This window comes from Oenanthe melanoleuca, chromosome 2, assembly GCF_029582105.1.
Source record: "Oenanthe melanoleuca isolate GR-GAL-2019-014 chromosome 2, OMel1.0, whole genome shotgun sequence".
Classification (NCBI taxonomy): Eukaryota; Metazoa; Chordata; class Aves; order Passeriformes; family Muscicapidae; genus Oenanthe; species Oenanthe melanoleuca.
Genome location: NC_079335.1, coordinates 60,732,693 through 60,756,804, shown reverse-complemented (window position 1 = coordinate 60,756,804; position 24,112 = coordinate 60,732,693). Strand labels below are relative to the sequence as shown.

At 36.0% G+C, this 24,112-nt stretch overlaps 1 protein-coding gene across 1 annotated transcript in view; it reads left to right on the top strand.

Moving 5' to 3' along the window:
* GABBR2 (gamma-aminobutyric acid type B receptor subunit 2) overlaps positions 1–24,112 on the top strand; it is a 447,388-nt gene that overhangs the window by 298,550 nt on the left and 124,726 nt on the right. Inside the window, exons 12-13 of the mRNA XM_056485688.1 lie at positions 4,021–4,128; positions 17,860–17,982. Coding sequence (XP_056341663.1) covers positions 4,021–4,128; positions 17,860–17,982 — 231 coding nt within the window. The remainder of the gene's footprint in view (positions 1–4,020; positions 4,129–17,859; positions 17,983–24,112) is intronic.

Below are 24,112 nucleotides of genomic sequence, written 5' to 3'. Positions count from 1 at the left end.
TTCCGTGACTGTTTAGCTGAAACTTACAATAATTGTCTCAAGTTTAATGTTTGACAAAGGTAGTGTGTTTTTTTAAATAGCAGTCATATTTGTTTCAAGTCTGGAACCTTATCAGAAAATTCTCTTTCTTTGTGGAGATATTTTCAGGATTTACTGTTTGTCAACTGTGCTTTATCCACCAGATAAATGTTTTCCAGGCGTTTTTTATAGTTATCCCAGTTAAAGCATCTATAAGAGCTTCTATCAACTAATTTATAAAAAGCAAGAATTCCTACATGGTGTTTTCAAAAATAGATCCTAAGCCAAAATAGTGTAGTATCTAAAAGCAAAACAGACATAGGAAACTCCATTTTACTATTTGTATAGGAATACTTGATTGTTTATACCAAATTATATAATTTTGTTTGACACTTGCATGTTGTCTTTGAATTATAGAAAACAAAATATTTGTAGGACATATTCAAAAAGTCAACATATCTCATTCAAAAAATAAGAAGGAAGTAAGATGTATAAGCAGAAAATTGAAAGTATACCCTAAAATAATTGAAGGCATCAAGAATTTTGTAATGACTTAACCATTTAAGAAAAAAAGAAAGAATGTTTTTCATGTTTTTTGTCTACTTAGGAACAGGTATTTGAATGCAAGTTCTTGTCTGCTAAAGAGACATTTTCCTGCTTGTTTGGTGGGTACTGAGAGAAGGGTGGTTTTCTTCAGCTTCTGGTGAAATGCATTGTTAGAAAATTCCAACATGAGAGAATTACTGATCAATTCTGTAGCATCATGGTCATGCTCTTCAGTTACTGATATTTTTATCATGTTCTTTCAAATAAGTAGGATATGGAGGTATAATACATTTAAGAATAGAAATTAGCAGATATAAGAATTTCAGACTTTTGCTGTTTTCTAAATTTTTCATTTTGCCAGCTGCATTAATGAATTATAGCAGATAAATCTGAGGTCATTTTCTTCAAAATTAAAAATTTATTTTCATCTGAAACTTACCGTCTCCTTCTTAGAAAATGATCTCATTTTGACAAAATCTTGGTATATTTAAGCTAGAATGTTTCTGATACAGACAGTAGTTATGTTATTCTAATATGCATGGTCCCAATCATGAATACATAAAATTTTTTGAATCAAACATGCCAGAAATAACATTTTTCTGAATATTGAGTTAGAAACATATTATGAGCATAATTGAATTTATTAGTATTCCCAAGAGACAATTACTGTTTCAGTGAGAACAAAACAGTCTTATTAGAGACACAAAAATGCCATGTATCTGTTTGCCAAATATACCACTAAGCTGTACACAAAAGAGCTGAATACTTATTAATAACAGCAAAAGGATTGAAAGCTAAGTATGGTTATTGATGTGAAGTCAAAAAAACATATCTGGCTAGTATGAACATGATGATATGAAATGTATTTTTTAAATACCTCAGAGTTGATCTAACTGTGGTTTTACTGTAGCATAATGCAGGATAGTGGTTAATCAGCAAAGAATTGGAAAATATTGAAGTTAAAAATAATGCTTTGCTGGCCTAAATATCTTTTTTTTTTTTTGTTTTTTTTTTTTTTTTGGTTGGTTGGTTGTTTAGGGGTTTCTTTTTCAATATCACATTCAAGAGTGTCACAAAGCAGCACAACTCCTGTAATCCCAATTGTTTTACTGGTTTCATTAACAGCAAGATTAACCAGCAAGGAGTCAACTCTACATTCAGGGTCACTATCAACAATGTGACAGATAAACCACATTAGTTGCCACTAAGTAATTAATATATGCATGCAAATATCTAAACAGTCTTCTATACAAAATCACAGCATTTTCTAATGTTAAGACTCATGGTGCTGTGTGTACTTTTCATAGAATCCTAGAATGGCTTGGGTCAGAAGGTGACTTAAATATTATCTAGCTCTAATTCCATGGCCATAGGCAAGGATGTCACCCTTTAGACCAGGATGCCAAATTCAACCTTGAACACTTCCAGAGGTGGCACAACCACAACTTTGGGCAACCTGTTCTAGTTCTCACAACTCTCATAGTGAAGAACCACTTTTCTCTTACTAATTCACCATTTTGGACCATACGTGTCTTATTTATTTATTTTAAGGAACTGCAGTAGTTTTATTGCTTTATCAATAGTATTTGAATGAGTGTAATTTTTTTTTCTTTTCCCTGCCTTTATACCTAGTAACTAAACCCTATTAAAAATGAGAATTTGATTTCCACAGAAAATTTTGTGTAAAAAAATCATGTTTTGAATTTGAATTTTGAAAAATGGAAATTCTGAAAAAATTTGGAAAGGCAAAAATAGCATGTATTTAGATATGAAACATTTAGATTATTCCTAAGGTTTATCTTAGATATCAAGTTTTTAATTTTACTAGAATGCCTAGTTTCTCATCAATATGCATGTCCTGAAATTAGAAATTAAAAATTCCAAACTCTTCAGAAATTAGACATGAAACTAGATTGGTTTCTAATGAAAACCATTGCCTTTAGGTTCTCTAAAGACTGTTTCCCAAATGCTTTCTTAGAATATCCCAGTTTCTCTAAATCAGATTGGTTTTTTGTATCACAAAGCAGCTCTGCTGGCCAAGCATGCATGGTCAGCATGGCCAAAAGAAGGCTGGCTTTCCCTTTTTCAAGATTTCCTTTCCCTGTATTTAGCCATTGTCTCTCCCCCAGTTTTTTCATCTGCAAGGTTGAGTAGTTTGGTTTTTTTTACTTCTTTGTTCAATTTTGTGCAGTCTCCCTTTTCATTCTCCCTTTTTCATGGAGTCTCTAGGAGGGGCTTGAGATTATCCCTCCTTGTGAGTTTTCAGGATCTCAGATTCAACTATTGGCTTCAAGCTCCATGCTGTGCCTCTCTCATGGTCTTCTACCTGCTATTCTTTGTAGTTTTTGATCCATCTTTGGAAAGAAAATGGCCTGTTCAGGGGGAAAAAAGCTTTCAAACAGCCAAACCTGCATGGTAGTGAAAACAGAAACTTCCAAGGAAATAGAGAGGGCTGTGCAGAGCTTACTGCAACTGTGAAGGTCACTGTCCTCGCTCAAACCAAGTCTGAAGATGAGGGCCAATGTACAAGATGCTATGGGCAGGGGAGGAATTGCAGAAAAACCTTTTTTTATCTATGTTCTGTGCTTCTTGATCAATTTGAAGATTTCCTATTAAAAAAAAAAGCAAAAAACGAACAAAAACCAACTAAACAAAAGCAAACAAAAAACCCAAGAAAAAAATAAAAAAAAAAAAAAAAAAGGAAAACAACTTAGTCTCTTTTTTGCGCTAAAGACAGAAATTCTATTTTAGTTTTAAAATCTTCTGTTTAGTATGTGTCAAAGCTGTGGCCAGCTCAGGTCCTGTTACACCATTGCTCTGTGCAAGCTCAGCACCTCCTTCTTCTTTTTGCAGGTACATTTGCAGGTATTACCATTGACTCAGGTATTGTTCCTGAGACTTGCCAACCAAAACTATGTTCCAGTTTTGCTGTTTCCTCTCATAGGATAATTTAAAATCTGTTGTTCTTTTCTTTCCAGAATGGTCAGGTTTTTCACTGAGTGATGCATATCTCACATAGCACAATCCTTTTTTTATTTTGTCTGAATTACATCTCTATTTCTCTGCTAATTTCTGTTCAAAATGTTGCCATTAATATTAGCTCCCTGAGTGGTTTTTATAGTCTGTGTCTTGAGTTTTTCCATTGGCTCTTTCTCTATCTACAAAGGACACAATAAAAATTTTTTAAAAAGGAAAAAAACCAAAATATTTTAAGATATTTACTATTTATGGGTTTATATATTAAAGAGATAGTTAATTCAGCATCCAGATTGGTTTTGTTAGGGAAGGAATGGATGGATAAGTACAAAAAACAAGTAATCAATGAACGCAAAACTACTACATATCAAGTTTTGTGATGTTCTTCAGATTTTTTTTCCTCAGGATCTTGACAAAAAGTTGCCTGAAATTATGATGTCTAATTAACTTTGTCTTTTATTAATGTATACACATTTTTAGGTCCGAACATGGATTCTTACAGTGGGATACACAACTGCATTTGGAGCAATGTTTGCAAAAACGTGGAGAGTCCATGCAATTTTCAAAAACGTAAAAATGAAGAAAAAGGTGAGAGGAAATAGACTCTTTTCTTGTTGCCTGTTAATACAATTTTTTTATTGTTTTCATACCTTTCCTAGTTGTCCATAGCCGTGCTGACTGTTCATGTGTCACGTCCCAAGATCCTGAATAGTTTGATATCAGGACTTTTGGTGTCTTGTTTAGTCTCTGAGAGTTGGAGTCAAGCATCAGCCCTCCAGTCTTTAAAATAAGAGATGGACAGTGGAGTTGGCTGTAAATTGTCAAAATGAATTTGAACCTCTGCTCCCTCTTAGTATGTTGCTTCAGCATCCAGAGTTCTCCTGGTAAATTAATTTTATAAAATGTTTTCTGATTATGTCTGTTGGAGACATGGGTATTACCTGTGGATTGGTAGGAGGAGGCAAGAGAAAGTCCTCCTTATAGCTTCCTATTTCTAATTATCATTGAAATTGCATAAATTTACTCTAAGACTGATCAGAATTTAACCACAATAGTTGTCTCTGTCATTTTTGGTACAGCACATTTTCTGTAAAGGATTAGGCTCAGCTTAGGAGTAGCACAGCTCTTCATGATATTTTTCCCATTAAGCTTCTTTTCATACATGAAGTACTTTTTGTCAGATGATTTTATTTAAAAATTGGTAAAGCACTGAACTACATTTTGGTAACACTAATGGTAAAAGCATTAAGAGAATTGTGCATGAAAAAGAAAAACAAATCAATATTTTTACAGAGAGGGCAGAAGTGCCGAGTGCAGTTCCTATGTGCTTCTGAATAGTTTTATTCTAATAACCAATAAAGAGTTATATATAACCAAATTAAGTAGAACAATGTTGTAAGACCTTGTCAGATTCCTTTGTTTTCCCCTATGTGTGCTCATAAAAGAGCTCCATTGTTATATTTTTTTGTTAGCACTGTATTATTTTTCCACAATTGCAATGTGTAGGGAGTCTGTCACAATGGAATACATCATTCCCTTGGAAGGAATGGACTTTAGATAGAGAGGGAGAGAGTTAACTCAGTTTCTAGGAGGATTTATGTCTGAGGTTATTAAGGAATTACACGCTGTGTCTGGAACAGGATCTGTTACTCTGGCACCACAACAACACAACCAGCTAGTACTTCCCCTTCCTATTCAGTCAGGTCAGGTTTGCTCTATTTCATTATCATTCATGGTAAAAAATAATGATGAGTAAATATGAAACATCTTAAAACTAGAAAAAATTTCTATACCAAAACCAGGATACTCTGGGTGGAGTGAAATGGAAACCTCCCCTTTTTGCACATGTGCAAAGAGCCCACTGTGACATATCAGTTTATACTACCAGAGTTTTCTTTTTTTTTCTTTTTTTTTCAAGGATCTTATACATGCTATATTAAAAATTTTTACAAGAATGAGACAGGATTTTACTTTCCTGAGAAATGAAATTTTACATTGAAAATATGTTTTCACTTATATTAGTACAAATATTTTTAAATTAGTGAAGTTACACAAGACATTAGTCTAACACATAAAAACATTTACTTCATAACCTTTATTATCCTCAGAATTTTATAAATTCTCCAATACATACTGTTTCACATAGGAGTGAACAGGTACTGCAATGGACTGTCACTGAGCTTCTGCTTCCTTTTTTCTAAACATTACCTTTTAGATCTGCAAGTGGCTGCCTCAATATTAAATTTCACTGTCTCTTAACTAAGCATAATCCTCAAATTCTTTATTGCCCCTTTTCTTCAAGGGGCTTATCACCAACTGCAAATTGCAATTGGTTATGTAGAGCTGGATGTTAAAAATTATTTAAGATCAGTTAAAAAGGCACTAACCAGTATAAAGGAGATAAACTTTCAGACATCTGGAGGATGATCAATAAGCTGCTTTACTCTGAGTGGTACTGGAGACATCAAGGCTATTAGGCCATCTTCTTCAATATTCTGGAATTAAGTCAATAACACATTTTGTTCTATAAACTTTAAAGATTCTTTTTTTAGATATCTCCCTCCAAATCATAAGTATGAATCATGAAGTACAACAGTTTTTTTTATGTAAAACAAATCAACTGTCCATGATAAGTGTTTACTAATCATATATTTTCTGACTTGGATTTGCCAGCATAGATAAAAGTGTTTTTAGGAGCTGACTGAAAAACATGGCATTCTTTACTTATGTCTTGCACGAATAACATTTCCATTTTCTGCAGATATAATTTACAGCCAAAGTATTTTCTTTATATAGATGCACAGAAAATAGAAATTTTTGCAAACAATATCTAAACTGACAAATGCACCAAGGCAGTGCCACATGAAAAAAACACATTAATATTTTCTGAATTAATTGTGCCATGACAGAGTAGGCTGGCATTGCAATCAGAGAAGTGCAAAGTTCCAAAATTATATGAGTACTGTGGATCCCATTCATTTGTGATCAGTTACTACCTGTATATAAGTGTGACAGTAAAATCTGTAGGACCTTGAGGCATGCCACCTTTGCCCTTGTCATCCTCAATATTTTCATCAATAGAACGTTTGCCAACAGTGAAATTTATTCACAGAGTGAAAGAATCTCTGATGGCTTTTGAAAATACTGGCTAATTCATTTCTTGAAAGTAGGTGTTAAGTAAGGGAGAGAATATGATGGGTAAATCTGTAAATCTCATCAGATAGGGCAAGCTTACTTCTGTACATTTATTGTACACTTTGGTGTACAATGTGGCTTTTTGAAGAGATTAGTGGATATCTGTCTCAGGGTGAGAAAAATGTACAGAATTTCAAATAATAATCATAATGATAATAATAATAATAATACACTCCATAATGCTGCAGTGGAAAGTGGAACTTAATGAGTTAGAGTGTCTTGAATTAGTTGAAGATTCTTATTAAATGCTGTTTATAAAGCTTTCAATAGTCTATTTTATTTTCATCCTTTTTATATATCCACCCCTGTATTACTGGAAATTAATAAACACTAAAATTCAGAATACACTCATTCTGTTATCAGAATACTAAGGACAAATTGTGCAAAATTCCCAGAGCTCTGTCACCATCTTTGATCTTGCTAGGACTCAAAGGAAGAAAATTAAAAATGCATTAGTTTTAGCTGGAAACAGAGAGGTGCAAGGGGATCAATTTTTGTCAAATGGAAACGACAGAATCAGTAGAGGGAAATAAATTATTTTTGAGTTTTGAAGAGGTTAGCAGAGATAATGGAAAGCAGAATAGAATTAGTATTAAAAATACCCATAACAGTTATAATTGAGGTGCAATTCTGATTTTCATAGGTCTCCTTTCTGTTGTTTTGGGCTGCAGAACGTCTGCTGCTCAGAGAGAGGTGGGAACTGGTTTTTTGTTTCCCTTGGCAGCAGGAGGGCTGGCAGGGGATAAGAAGAGAAAGAGGAGAATATCAGTGGCAGGAGAGCATGTGGTGTCCTGGGGAAGCTTTAGCTAGCCAGCCCTCCTGGTAAATTTAGAAGTATGAGAAGCTGTCTGTTTTGATGGGATCTGCACTATCTTGGGTATTTGGGGGTGTTGAAGCAGTCCTGCACAGTGTCTGCCCCCGCACAGCTCCTGCATGCCAAATAAAGCCCATGCACTTCTGATAAATACCAGAATAGTAAGAAATTCAAAGCAGTGGGATTTAAAGCTTCCATAAATATTATAAATTCTGCTCCTACAAAGACAAGTGTTTGGCCATTTGTAGATTGCTGCAGTAAAGCAGAAGATGATCTAGGTCACAGTGTTGCCATGTTGCATTTGTTGTATTTGAAAGTGCAATACATTTCAGTTGATGCTGCCATGATAAGCTAGTCTTACCCATAAGAGAGTACAATCTGGCTTTGTCTATTTGGACTTAATTCTTCAACTGTGGCATCAGAGAAGGGATGTTTTTATCTTCCATTTTCACTGAAAATATTACCATTGTACTCAGTTATTGCTACCACTGTAGACTTCTGGTGGCATATGTCTTTATGTTGACAAAGTTGTTACAAGATAAATACAGAATATAATGACAAAGGGGATGTACAGCAGTCTCTTATCTTGAGGCTTGTGCTGCTATAGCTTTGCCAACATTATTCTGCTCCTTCACGATAATTCATAAGGTTTTCTCTGTATTACCAAGATCACAGGGTAAGAAAGCTACAACCAATCACAACAGATAAAAACGACTTTTCAGTCTAACCTGACTTAGCTATGCCTGTCAGGCTGCCATCTGGCAAACTCATTGTCATTCACTTGTCCCACTAGGTCCTTATAAGAGTACTGAAGAGAGCTGAGCTCTTCATGGCTTGCAAAGATGGGTGGGAGATTGTGCAGATTATGGTTTTGACAGTAGGGTGGGGAAGGGAGGCTGGCAGGGCAAGGCAACTTCAGGGCCAAGAGATTGGGAGCAGGAAAGAGACTCAAGAGGAGTAACCAGGTTTACTGCTAATGACTCCAAGGCAGAAGTCTCTCCAGATTAAAAATAAAAAAAAACAAAACAAAAAAACCCTGGGATTATATACTGGGAGAAGATATTGAAGAGGGAGACTGAATTTTAATTAAAATTCCATTGGAAACTACATTTCAAAGATGGCAAAGGCAGGAAGGTCTGTAAGAAGTGATCAAGAAGGGTGGCTATGTTTGAATGCAGAGCCTGAATAAGGTATTTAAGTGGAAAACTGTAATTAAAAGACTAGGTCTGGTTTAAAATTAGATTAAGATTGAAAGGCAGAATGGGAGACCTGAAAAGTAGGGATGTAATTTAGGAAAGGAAAGCAGAAATGAGAATGGAGAAAGAGACAAGAAAAAACTTGAGATTAGGACCAGCCAAAATGATTGCATAAGAAGTGTGGGCAGAACATAAAATCTGAGCACAGGATTTTGGAATTTTACTGTTCTTTTTTCCATTACTATGTATCTATAAAACCTACAGGCAAAATATGTGCCTTGTCTTCCTGTTATGCAGTTGCACAGATTCTGATAGCTACTAGTGATTCTTTTAGATCAAGCTGATGAGGTGTGCAAAGATGTAAAGGCTCCTCTTGCTGATGTGTGCAGCTCTTTCTATAATTGAATCCTCTTTCCATTTTCTTCATGAGGAATGGGCTCATGAAAATGTTAAAAGTTTTATGTTGTGGCTAAAAAGTCAATAATTGAAAAACTACAGCTTGCTAGAGTCTCTACAATGTACATTTATTCCCCTATGTGGATTATTAGGACACCAGTGAAGCCTTAGCTTCCTACAGGATGCCACTGTCATGAAACAAAGGTAGTCAGTCTGCTCTGGACATGGAATAGGAATCTGCAGTAGAAGAGACTGTTACATGTTAAGATCTCTTTCACTTAAACTAGAAAATATGTATAATGAAAAAGGCAGTAGGAGTTTTGAGAAAGGTGGTCTCCTGTTTAAGACAGTTTAATGCCAAATGAAAAATAACTACTTTCCAGAATTATTTGTTTTACTGTAGAAATCTCTCTGGGCATGTTTTTCAGAAATTATTCTTTTGTTTCTTTTTTTCTGAGAAGCAAATCTATTACCTGAGTGAAGCAGTGCAGGAATTCTCAGACATTTTGGCTCATTGCCTTTACACAAATCTGGCCACCTCACCTCCATAACTTGTGCATTTAATGGTTAAAAAATGGTGTATAGAAATCTGGAGGGGTAAGACACCACCCAGGCTCTCTCTGGGGACCAGGGCACATGGGCAGTGCCCAGTCCTCATGCCCAGGTGGGGTGGGCAGCAGCTGGCTGTGTGCTCCTCCCTGCACGGTGCCAGCTGCAGGGAGTGCCAGGTCCTGCCACTGCACAGTGTCCCTGGAGCAGGGAATAGAGAGGGGAAAGCAGCTGGAGGCTACACACTTATGAGTTCATGTGCTGCTGCCTCCTCTCCTCAGCCTGTGTCTATTGTTTGTTATCCCCATCCCTCACTCAGAAACCTCTGGGAGGAAGTTTATAGAATGAGTGTCATCTCTAGCTATGAACTTTTCTGTGAGTTTTTCAAGCCACTTATGGATTTGGAATTTATTACAATCTATATTTTTCCTCCCCAAAGGCCTGAAGAGGTTTAAAAAAAGTTACCCATTATCTTAATCTTTTAAAAATAGATGAAGCAGAGTTCTCCAGATTACGCTGACAGAGGGTTTAGGTCAGAACTTCACAGGCCACATCTCATTTATTCACTTAAATCCTGTGTAGACATAGTTCTGAGTTAGCATAAATGCAGTTTGTATTATCTAATCAGTTTTTTCTGCAAATTCTGTTATAAATTATTTTTCCAGGTCAGTCTTCAGACTGTAAATGTTTATATTTTTTCAGGATATTTTTTAAAAATCTCGCTAGAGCTTTTTATGTGTATAGTAAAAAGTTATATGATGGATTTCCCTAGGATACACTTGTATTCTACTGAACATATATGAGAGATCATAAGTCTGGAGAAGAGATGTGTCAAGATCCAAAAATTTGCTTTGGGTAACCATACCAACAGTACAACAATCTATTAGGGACCATCTGCTGAAAATGAACCAGCATATGGATACCCAAAGAAATATTCAGTGTTATTGTTCAGTCTTTGAGAGTAAGAAAGAAGAATGTTTGAAATTTGCTTATGTTTAGGATTTTTTTTTCATTATGAATATTTATCACTGGACAAGTAATCTCTGACACTTACAAGGCAGTGTAAATTATTCAGGTATGGCTTATGTTTTATTAATATACAGATACAGTACTTCCTAAAGTGATATAAGTGGAAACCAAATTATTTTGATTTTTTTCCCCCAAATAGCTACAACTATAAATTTTAAGTCCAAAGGTTTAAAAATAGTCAGTATAATCTTAGAATCCAAAGTTAGATGAAAAATAAGTATCTTGGTTTTCATAAGAGCTGATCAGTCAAAATGCCAACTGAGGAATAACAGGAATCACATTTCTAAAATTTACATTCATATAAATGTGGAATTTGAAGCTAAATCTCAAGCTCATGTCACAGAAAGAAGCTGAGCTAATGAACTGTACATCTAGGAGAAAAATCTGCTTTTGAAGTAATTTATGTATGGAAATTTCTGCATGGTACAGTTTGACAAGGGTAAACCTCAGCAGTGACAAAAACAACGAAAACTCTATGTGAAATGTGAGTGCTCATAAATGGTGCTACAACCATAATTTCTATGTATTATGAGACTATTGGATGACAGAGAAATAAAGAACATGTCACTATACAGTGTGAGGCAATTTATTCCTGAATAGCTTGAAATTGGATTGTAAATGTAATCAAGTGCATTGATGTTCCCAGCTATTTGGTAACGATGAAGTATGCTTTTCTAGAGAATTTTTCATTAAGGAAAATATTAAAGTCTAGGTATTTTAGTGTTATATCAAACAAAATCAGAATATTTCTTCTCGAGCGTTCAAATACTTCTTGCACCTTTTTTTTTTCCCCCTGAAGATTTTCCTTTCATCACCAAAGATGAGAATTCACACGTCTCGTAGAAAGTTTTTTACTTTTATGGCCCAAGTGATCTAGGGCTCAACATGTGCATTTTTCTCAGAGGTGAATTTGACCTCTGTGTTGGAGGGATATGTAGGTTTCTCAAGGCAGCACGTCTTGCCTTATGGTTGTGAGCAGAAGTTAACACAATGTTGAGGCTTTTTTCTAAGACTATTCTCCAGAGTGCCAGCAGGAATGGTTGATTCTAATGTTGTCAAGATGGATTTCTTAGTGCAATTTATAGACTAGCATTTTTTTATTTTTGTCCTTTCAAAAGAGTTTTGTGAAAAATGGTCATATCACTCTGTGTGCTCGTTATGGTGGGATTAGCAATGTTAGTAAAGCAATCACCTCTCCAGTTCTCTAGTGCATTGTAGTCATAACTGAGGCTCAGGCTTTCAAAAACAAGGGTTTTTATAAATTTCTTTAACACGTCACTTAATCTCTCTCTATCCCTAACCTCTGAAAAGATTCTGTCTTCTGCTTCCCCTAGGGAGTATCACCACTAGGATATTCCCACTTCTTTTTTATATGAGCTGGAAAAGAGGAAAGGTGTCTTCTAATCAATAGCTTCTCCTGGCAGCAGGGCATGGAGTCAACACATCCAGATTTTTAATAGCATTATTGGGAGAGGGAGTCTGCCCAATGATGCAATTATCCTAAGTAGGAGTCACCAAAGAAGACATGTTTTAGAAATATGTGCTTTAGCAATCTAGTGGCTGTAGATATTTAATTCTCAAAGCCAAGCTTTTTGATCATATCCAATTGTCCATCATTGTCAGGAGTACCACACACTCCACTATCCTGAAAGGTAGTCACCAAGTTCTTAGATGGCAGGTGTCACAGTTGATCCTCACAGGAAACAGAAATGTTGTTGGGTTTTTTTAAGATTTATAAGTAGATAAACAAATCTTCCATCATATCAGTCAAAATACCTCTAAGACAATAAAAGTTAGTTTTTTACTCCTGGTAACTTACTACTGGTCAAAATCCTTAATACTACATCACATATTTTTTCAAATGTTAGCATTCACTCATTGAAACTAATGTAATTGCAGCTTGAGGCATTGCCAATACTAATCATACAATCTATTATAGGAAGTACTCATAATAGCTGTTGAAAAAACCATTGTGGAGTTATTGGGAACAATGCATAATGTGTTTTCAATGGTCCTTTTTTCTCATTCCATTACACAATAGAAATTAAGAATGTATTACAGTATAGTTCTCTAAAATATTAATGGCTTTAATAGCTCTCAGATAGAATCTCCCTCAGCCCACATAGGGTAAAGTTCACCCATCCACCACTGACTTTGCATCCCCAGCCTGCTGGCACCATCCCACTTGTGTCCATGCACTTAATGTAGGGGAGCAAGCCAAAGGTGAGAGCCATACTGAGAGAAATGAGAGTTTAGTTTATGCAGTGGAGAGACTATCCTGAAGGCAAGCTCATGAGTGGTTTTATGGTCCCTTTTGCAAGCTCACAGACTTTACAGGTTTTTTCCCCTGCAAACTCTATTTTCTTTCTTTTCCCTCCAGTTCAGAGGTAGGACACCCATCAGCAGGATTTCTGTATGGATCAAGGAGAAGAATATTTGGTTTCAGATTTCTGAGGGCTTTTATAATTGATGTCAGTGATATTCATTTAAATGAATAAGGTCTAGGAAGCTTCACAGAGGGATTCTTTAAAAAGAGTTTCTCTCTACAGATTTCATCCCAGGAGTCTGGGGAAGAGACAACTGGAAAAAAAAGTTAATTAATAACATTAAGTGTTTATCCAACTAGTGCCAGAAGACAAGGGACTACTCTGCCAGCTAGATTAGACAGGGTTGATTTACTTAAGAGAAACCAGAATTGCCTTCTTAAACAAAAAATAATCCTGCATTTTAAATGAAAAAGAAAAAAAAAAAATATATTTATATCAAAACCTATGAATAAATGCAAAAGTACTCCTAGCCTTTCTATGTTTCTATGAATTCAGTTAAAAAACCCAACAAACAAACAAACCACAAAGATTTAGCTAATATAGCTTTATATTTAAAGATATTTTATTCTGACAAAGGGAGGTGACCTGGTAACAAGGAAACAAAATGGAGAAAAGACAGGAGTAAATTAACTCTTCAGTCATGCTAGAAAGTTGTTTGTGGAAATCAGAGTACAAAACTAATGTTACATTCTGGAGAAAAAGGTAAGTCTTCATATGTAAGACTCTTTCTTCATGGTTTAGAATGGAGTTCAGCTTTAGGGTCTATGACATAAATATTTTCACAGCTGGTTTCTAGTAAGATAAGAAGTAACAGAAAGTTTTCCCTAGCCATAGCTATAAAAAACAAATCTCATGTTTAATTACTCTTCATTGCCAAATTGTCAGGTGATCCCACAAACTGGTAGATGATAGAGTCCTCCAGGACACAATGGATATGTATAAGAAAGCCAGTGAAAAAAAGCCCAACAAAAGGTTTGTGCAATAACAACCAAATGGAAAGTTGAAGCTATCATGGCAGGTCATACAGCCAGTGATAGTTCTAGAAAATCCTCAAGAATTTCCATGAGCAGAAACTTTATCCCAGAGCTTTAGACAGATTTTTTTAACTCCTGTGATCAGACACCAGGGTCTGTGGAGAGTAAGGACTTTGATCTCTCTTCATGGTCACGAGTTTCCAGAACAATTTTGGTTTGCTCATGAGCCATGCTGCTCAGAAGAAAATGGCCTTCCAGCTTTTGTTCTGAGTGCATTTGTTCCGAGGACAGACCGCTTCTTATCCAGATATATAGTCCAGACTGGTGGCAGTGGCATTTATAACAGTGCTCAGATCTGCCAGGATGAGACAGATTCACCTATCCAATCACAGATGGTTGAAAATATGACTCACAGATGCTGCTGTGTGAGAGCTTGGCTTCAGCAAGGATTCGGGAGCACTTGCAAAAATGGATTTTATTAGCTACCATGTATTTTTCCAAAGGCTGATTTACTGTTTGCTAGAAGGAAAATGAAGAAGGAAAAAATAAGAACCTTTCTCGTAAAGAAAAATTATATTTTTGATAGTGAGGAGACTCAGTAGCTCATGACTTTCTTTTGTCAGACAGAGAATTTGTCGGATTTGCAAGATCTGAGTCAAGACTCCTTCAGTGCATCTGGTGTTTCCCAAGGAGTGAATGTACTGAACTTAAGGAGTTCTAGTGGGTGGGAGCGATGGCTGGGGAGAGGGAAAGCTGAGCTTCCTGCAGGTGGAAGGGGAGAGCAGCAAGCCTTTTAGAAGTGCTCTTAGTGATATACCAGTGCCATTTCTCAGGGCAAATCTCTTTTAGGACAAGCTGCTATTGACTGGCAGAAGTGAAAAACAATTGAACAGTGTTTTGTTCTGAAAGCTGGTATTCTGGAGGAGAGTTCTGCATCACAGCTAGATTCCAGCAGTGGTTTTGCTGAGGATAGTCCAGAGCTGTGATGGGTGTGGGTGCCCTGCATTCAGCCCTCTCACCTGCAGCAGCAGCAGTTCCACTGTGTTTTACAGAGCTCATCATGCTAGTGCAGGTCACTTAGGTTATCTTATGGGCTTTCTTTTGCTTGCCTTCCTCCTGGCTGGCTGGCAGAAGCAAAGGATGAATAATACCTGCTGCCAGTGACAGCTGCTGTTATACAACTCCCCTTCTGTCCAGAAAAGGGCAGAGTAATGCAGGGAAAATTACTCCAAGAGGTATCCAAGGAAGAGCTCCACTGTATGCTGTATCTCTAATTCTATTTTTTTGTAATAACTACCTGTCCAAAAAAGGGTTACCAAACTTACAAGTGAGCTAAAATACTGATCTGCAGTAGTGCAAGGACAGATACAAATGAAAGATGTAGGAGAGCAAGGAGAAGTGTTATGATCATATTGCTAATGTGATATGAATAGGAAGTTATTTATTTTGATTCTGTGAGTGGAGGATTATCAGTATTACTGCTTTTGATAATATCTTTTCACACATTTGCTTCTGGCATTGCTGTAGCCACCTGATTAATATTACCAAGGGTTAGTAAATCTGAATCCAATGCAACTTTACTTTCATGATGAAGATAGTCCATACAAATATGGAAGACATTGGGCTCCTCACCTACCCTTGCTAAAATGTACACTATTTTCATTAGAAATATAAAATACTTTGGATTTATTTTCAAGGAACCTTTTTTGGCTTAGGAGAGCAGAGAGAGATATTTCTGTCTATCTGAAAGATGCTTTCCCATAGCTTTTAATTTGTCAATTGGATATTTTTAGCTGAAGTTAATTGTCTTCACCTCCTCTTGGGGGGGGTGGGGAGTGAGGAAGGGATGGACATGTTTCAGAGCACTAATTTTTCTGACCCTAAATCTTACCCAGGATAGGTGGGATGAATTGTGTTTTAAAGGCTTTTGTCCCTGTCCACTGGCTACTGAGAAAGGCTACATCTAATAGTTCAACAGCCAATTTCTGCAAAATAAACTACACCAGTTAAAAAGGAAGACTGAAGACCAACTAAAATATGCCAATAAATTCCCTAGCCATTTAACAGGGAGTAAAAGAAATTTAAGTTAAAGTGTCAAAATTTCATCTAAATCCAAATTCTCTATGGACTTCATTCCCCATTATTTCTCTTCCATGTCTCCACCCATACTAGGAGTAGTACTAGGTATGTTTCACCAAGTGCCTGTTTGCAGGCTTTAGAAGAGAGATTTAAAAACCCAAAGGCTGTTTTAACAAAGACTAACCTGCTCCTTTTCAGCTTTGATTGCCACTTAATAAACAGCTAAAAGGTCAGACATAGTTCTCTTTTCCCAAAGAAGACAAGGGACCATGCTGTATCTGAGAATCTTTGCTTAGTACCTGCTTTCATTTTAGCTTAATGAAGAAACACATTTCAACAGTCTTCCTCCCCTGCAGAGCACACCAAAGCACCTTTTTTATCTATAATTATTTATCTTTATTTATCAATAATTATCTATACAATAAACCAGCAGATTAGCAAAAAGTGGTTCACAATGTTGCCAAAACATCTTTCAAAATAGAAAATGTATCACACCAAGCAATATGAAAACCAGACTTACTAAAGTTCTTCTTACATTATTTCAAATTTTTTGTCATTTTTATCATTTCCTTCAGCTTGATAAGAATGTAATGCAAATACAATTTATTCTACACAGGAATACTAACCTTGCCCCTATTAAGATTAGCAGACACTTCTGGCTTTTTAATGCATTTTCAAAATCCTAATAATTTCATCAAATTGAACTGAAATAATCACAACTTTATTAAGCTTCTCAGGCTTAATATTTTTGAATATTTCATTCGGATTAAGTCAACTCTTTCCCAGAATGAAAACTTGGGAAAAAAATGTCCATGGATTTGTCCATGTTAAAGCAATTTGGAAATAACTTTTGACTATGGGATGAATATTCTCAGTAATAGAGGTAGATATTAATTAAGAAACCATGACCATACAGTCAAGAGCACTGAAATAAAATTAATTTAAGCCTGATATTTCAACATGCTTACAACTTTGCAACCGAAATAATGTAATTGCAGTGTATTTTTTCTGCCTTGCTGTGTGTACAATAGTAGAAATGTCATAGGGATTGCATGCAGTTATAAAAGACTTTAATGCATGGTTTGGATTGCTATTTTTATCAACAACTCTTGTTTTTCTATTTTGAACCTAAACCCAAATAAAATTAAAAGCATGTTTTACACTGGGTGTGCATTAAGGCCTCTGACCTTTGTAATACAGAAAAGATATATCATTCCTTCCTGCTCCCTGGGTAACAGGGGCAAATATTAAACACATAGACACAGAAAACCTCCAAAATAAACTTTTGATGGCTTCTGTGTTTTCCACATCCAAGAAGGTTTTGAAAGAGTGAGCACTAAATCTTAGTGAAAACTACCTCAATGCCTGCTCTGCTACTCTGAGATTGATGAACATTTTCTACATTTACATGCAGAAACACAGCAGTAGCTCCCTAGAATATATTTTTCTCATTTTCCAGGAGTTAATGTTAAACCTGGGCTTCAATATAAATGTTTAAGAGCCCTCACAAAGTCTTTTTAGAAGTTGGAAAGCACTTCAGATACTTCTAACAACCATGAAATGAACTAAAATAATTTGCCTTGCTTTCATCTTTCTAGATTTCTTTTCTTTGTTCATTGTTTAAAACCTTTATTATTATCAACCTGTGTTTTTCTCCCTATATAGGAATAAATCTGTACAGGGTCTATCTGTGGCTCATGGGAATCTCCCTGCTTCTTTTTTTCCTTTTTTTTTTTTTTTTTTTCTTTCTTTCTCTCCAGATCATTAAAGACCAGAAGCTACTGGGGATAGTTGGAGGGATGCTACTGATTGATCTTTGCATCCTGATTTGCTGGCAGGTTGTGGATCCTTTGAGGAGGACAGTGGAAAAGTATAACATGGAGGTATGTCCTCAAGCCCAAATCATACTTATGGTTGCATATCAGTGTCTATAGCTTTCCATGAATTAACTAAGGATGCATTAGGTAAAATGAAAGCAAGTCATGTATTTTGGGGGAGGAAGGATTCTGGTTTTTAAAACCAAATAGAGAAAAAAGAACTGCAACCAAAACAAATTGTGTATGTAGTTGGAGGTGCCACATTTCTGTCACTTGTGAGACATTTTATTTGCAATGGTTGTAAACACAGGAGAGTCCTCTGCTAAGACTCTCTATTAGAGTCTGTTGCAATAAATAATAGATTATCAGAGCCCATTAGTGGATTTCAGTAAGAGCTCATTCAAGATAAGTGCAGGAGAGGTCACTGCTTAGACTGCATTCTTTGTGGAGATGGTCAGGAACTGTGTTACCTGCTGCTATATTTATTTGCAGTAATTTTATGTGCATGCACCCATACTTGATTGTTCCTCTTTTAATGGTATTCCCAGAAAGGTCACATGAGCAATTTTGATAGGCAGGAGGTAACAGCTCAATGCCAGGTGTATGCACTCTCCAGCACTCTGGTTGGTTTCTAGAAGTGGAGCTGAAGTAGAGCTTTCTGGATAAACTGACAGCAAGAAACAAGGCAACAACAATTTATACCAAGGAAAAAAAAAAATCTATCTGTATGTATATTTTGCATTGTTTGAGAGTTTATTGCCTCCAGCATGGAAACTGGTGATATCTGACAACCAGATTATACGAGGACAATCTAGAAGTGTTAGTCTCTTCTCCAGTTCTTAGCAATCTGTAAGAAAAAGAACAGTAATTTTCTCTTTTGATGATAACATTTGCAAGAAAATATATACCATTTTACTCCACTGCTTTTATTTTGTTCTTACTTTGCAGTGTAGTTCTGGAATTTTATTAGGAGAAGATTTTACTTTTTTGGTAGAATTTGTATAAGATACCCTAAAACAATGCCTCTAAAACTGCAAGTGATTTCTTTGAAGAAACCATTTTAGAGTCCAAAAGATTTGTCTCAGTCATTCCCTAGAGATTAAAAGACTTCCCAGCTAATACAGTTATCAATAAAAAATAGAAAATGCAACTGAAATTTGTCTTTTGGAGAAACTTCTGGTCTCTGTCTGTATAGCTTGAAGCCATAGCAGCTTGTTGAGAACCTTGTTTACTTCATTTTGCTCCAATTGTATTGTAAGTGATATTTCAGTTGTCAGTATTGTTAACATTTTGACTGCTCATCTAAACCCAAACATATTATGACAAATAGTCACAAAATCAAATTAGAATAATCTCAGATAGGAGGAATTTTACTTTTTACTTTAGTTTAAACTAAAGATCCTGATATCTAGTTTTACTAGACTTACTTGAGTATAATGTCCATATTCAGCAGCAGTAACTGTGAAGTTAAACCATAGATACCATACATTTGAAAAACAATGTTTACTGTAGTTTTGAATGACTGCAATTTCCATCTGAACTTTTCAGTGTATATTCTTTGATCTTCTAATGTATAACACTAAAAACATTTGGGGCTTCCCAGACCATGGAGCTGCACACCAGTTGCCTGAACTTTGCATAAGAACTGAAATTCTCCTGGAATTGTATAGCCCATGCAAAGTGGCATTCACCAAATGCACACATGAAAACGTTTGATATTTTGATCCCTTTGACTTGAACTTACTGTTAGAGCTCTTAGCTATTACTGTAAGTTGCACAGAACATTTTTTAAGCTAATGGATTTGGGGTGGGAAGGAAATAAAAATATCATGCTAGCAAATATAGTCATTAAACTATTGTATGTGCATAAAATATGTTCCTATAAAAGCAGTGAGGTGAATTGCAATTTGCTTTCCTGAAACACACCTCTTCATATCTCAAAAACTCCTGTGTAAATGTAAATGACAATTGTCTTTGCTATTATTATTATTGCTGTTGTTGTTATTATTATGTTCTTTTTTAATTTTCAGGTTTTTAAAGTGTAATGATGAATTCTTTAGTCGAATTTGATTGAGCACATATTATCTTTTCTGTGTTTGAAAAATACTTGCTACATAGTAAACACTACTGGTGGCAAATTTCTGTTTTATTTCAGGAGTATTTTGTAGTGGATATTTCTTGCCCCACTTGATTCTGTGAAATAATTTTAAAGGGATTATTTCTGTCAGTTAATACTAATCCAAGTGATAAAGATTAAACTAAATGTTGCCTCCAAAGTCATGAATGCAATCAGTCATTCTAGCTAATGAACCATTTGAGTTCTGTTTAGGAATACTCATCAGGTTCCTACGTGATAGTTCTGCATTTGGCTTCTGTCAGGTGGCCCTCTGTTAGTTGTGTCTTCATAAGCACATCAATCAGAGGAAAGAAGCCTAAAGACTGGGTAATGTCCTGTGCTGTTCACTATTATTCACAAAATACTTCATTTTAATGAAGGAACAGCAGTAAATTATCAAGAAGTTTTTAAAAGAGTTCTTAAACCCAGAACCTAAAAATCCAGGCTTCTTTTCTGGAGCTGTTTGCAAAGTCCATGCAGTCCATGCCTTATAAGCTGAGGATGGGCAGTCTAAATTTAAAAACAAAAAGGGAAATTGAAGGCATTTATTGAGACTCTGTGGTCGTTGCAGAAGGCAGAAATTGTATGGGTTGTTGGGTATGTCAGTTTTCAGACCAATTTCTGGCATCCTGACCCCACAGGTATGGTTTCTTTAGGAAAGCACATCTATGGCTGCCATAAGACCCCCATGTTAAACGTTTTAATGACAGAACCATAAAGCAGCCAGATCGTCCAGTCAGTAGGGGAAGTAGTTTATGGTTTATGGACAATAAGGCTGCTGGATAAAAGCAAAGATGTTAAAGACCAAGGCAGGGACGATGTTAAAGCTTCCCTACTCCATGCTGATTTGCAGAACTGTAACAGTGTCCTTCTGTACATTTCCTAAGAGTGCTGTAGGCTTGATTTCACATTATGTAAAAGCATTTGGTGACACAAAGGGCTTCTCAACTCCAAGCAGCAGAGTAAAAAAACAAACTGAATTAATCCATAATATTACCTCTATTCATCTGTTTTCCGAGTTGCACTGGCTGTAACATTTCTCCTTTAGGTAATTTTTCAGACCAGTGGAGAGACCTCTCACTTTCTTTCTCACTAAGTTCTTCCTAGGCTGAACTAGGAATTTGCTTTATTTCATCATGATTCACCTTTTTTTGTCATAATCAAAATGCTCTGCAGTTATGCTCAGATCTAAGCTAGGCTGCTGCCAAGCTAAGTTTCTCCCAGCCTTTTGAACTGGAGTGCATCCTTCCTTCACTGTCTCACTGGCTGGGCTCGTGGGCTCTGCTGCCCATGAGGAATTATGGTGCTTCTGTGGATGCAGCTATAGAAGAGTTTTGCAAGGCTCCACCATTTTTTGCTTTTTGACTTCCTTTCTTAAGAAGCCAGTGTTTATGTGCTAGGATGCTCTGTGTGATTTTTTTTTTTTCCTACTACCTAACAAACTTTGTGTTTCAGTCAAATCTGACAAATTTGAGCAGATACATCTCTTAAGGACATAGGACCACAACAGATATACTGGAAACAGCCAGCTGTGTGGAGGAGAGGTTCTGGCAGTGTCTCCTCTAAGAGAAGGGTCACAGAGTGAGTTTATCCCTTTATCTAAATACAAATATTTTAAATTACCTGCTACAGGAGAACTTCACTCTTAGCCGAAGAGAATCCAGCCACAAAACAAAAAATATTTAGGAAACCAGCTCACTCTAATTTCAGTTGCTCAGCTGTGTTGCAATGAAACCACAGTCTGAAATAGCAAAATCCTTCAGAAAGTGGAGTCTGTGCAATAGCCATATCATAATTCAATTCTGTGCTTAGTACAGTTGAGAGGGTCCCTGTGTACACATGCACTCACACTCACCTCTTGCTTGTAATCGGCTCAGCGAGTCAGAGCATGGCACTAGTAATGCCAAGGCCAGGTGCTCAGTCCCTGTATGGCCCATTCACTTAAGAGCTGGACTTGGTGGGCCTTGTGGGTCCCTTCTAACTCAGAATATTCTGTGATTCTATGGTGTAGTAACTCTTTTTCTCTAGAGTTCAGCTTGAAAGCCTCTGACTGGCTTATCTTCTCCCAACATAAATATCTATGAAACAGATTGGATCTTTGTAGCCTTGGAAAGTAGACAGTGATAGTGTTTAATAAATAATAACTTTTAGGGGAAATGGACTACCTTTTATAATTCCCATGGTAAAAAGATCTTGCATTAATGTTGGATTCAATGAAAGTAGTACCTTGCAGACTGGAGGCCAATATTTCATGTTAAACTTTAAAACATTTATCCAGAGCAGCAGCCGTTGCATTCTTGGTGTCTTAGTGCCAGTTAAGTAGTTATTTCTGTGATGTTTCCTCTTATGCATTCTAATGATAGCATTATCAATATTTAAAAATAAATTTCATTCTGGTATCTGGAATATCAGTATTTAAGGTTTCAGCCTAATTTGTCCTGGGATGGTAATAAATGTGAAATAGAGGAAAAAATCTGAACAAAATGCCATTTTAGAAGACACAGAAGAGAAAAAGACATCAATGAGCATGTCCTACTTGGGCTTCTAACATCAATATAAACATAAAATGCAGCAAGCAATATGAGGAAACCTTCTATGAGGATGTTGCAATAACAAAAATACCAATATGCAAGAAAGATTAGTAGGCCATACCAGTGTCAGAGTAGTGCAGTGTGTTAAAGTCAATTCATATTACCAAATTAATAATTTCAGTGAGTGAGACAGAATTTCTATGGATTTCAAGTGTATAACAATGCTGCCAGACACATATTATTACACAAGCCAAAAGGTCAGCTTTGATTGATCTGTTGAGGGACTCATAAACATTGCAAAACCAAAAAAAAATGGTTATTTAAACTGGACAAATGTACTGCTCAGACTAACTCATTTGTAATTCAACAGATTAGAGAACCCACAGACAGAGAATTAACCCTTGATTTCATTCTAAATAGCACACAGAATCTGTTCCAAAGTCTTTCTATCTGAAAGAGTTTTCCATAGCTACAAATAAATCATTCTTAGTTTTGGTAGCTTTGAAGAAGCAGCAGTCAAAAAAGTTCTGTAGAGTGGTACTCAACTTCAGAAAGCAGAAGAACATTAAGTTGAGGAAGCTTCTTAAGCAGAAGCTAAAGAGAAAACTGCAGAGAGTTAAATCTGTGCAGGTGGTTTAGGGAGTATTAAGTACCTCATACGTGAGACACAGTAAATTCCTGCCACACATCAAGTAACACTTGAAAAAGAAAAGACTCAGCATGACAAAACAGCAGAAGACATCCTTCAAAGAAATAAAATTATATCCAGACAGGGAAAATACACAGGATCATAATGTCTGGTAAGTTAAATGTAGAAGACAATAAAGCAGTCTAAAAAAGCATCTTAAAATGAAAGAAAGAAGAATAATAAGTCTTCCTGTAAATACCAGTAGCAGCAAGATTTCCATGGAATCTTGGGAATAATATTTAAGCAGAATAGAAGATCATTACTAGCAGAAAATAAGGCCTTATAGAATGATTAAGTGACTGTTTTGCTGCTTTGTTCAGCAAAATTCTTAGTGGAAGAACCCTTTTGATGAACTCACTGAGGAGTGACTGGAGTTGCTGGTAGGAATAGGGAAACTGATCAGAAATAAATCAATGGGAAAAGATTCTATTCTCCCAGGTTTTCTATAGCAATTCAAAAGAATAATTGTCAAACTACTGATAACAGTATGTAATCATTAGTTCAGAACTGCTTTGATATCTGCGCAAAATGTTGCAAATATCTTGCCATGTTTTCAAGACAAAGTAGAAACCTTAAACTTGTACGTTAATGTAGTAGGCCAACTTATAAAAATTATAATCAGGAGTAGGATTAGAAATTGATATGCTACACTGAGGAGGAGTTGACATCACACTTGTGAAGGAACAAGTCATTAAAACTTAGTGAAGTCCTTTGAAGAAGCCAGCAGACATGAATAGAAGCTGACACAGCCAGCTAGGTCTCAAAAAAAGGACTCATCAATTTCTTTCATCAAAGGCTCTCAGAGAAAGGAAATAGACATGGAATAAGAGGGAGGCCGTCAAACGGGTATGAAGTTCTTTA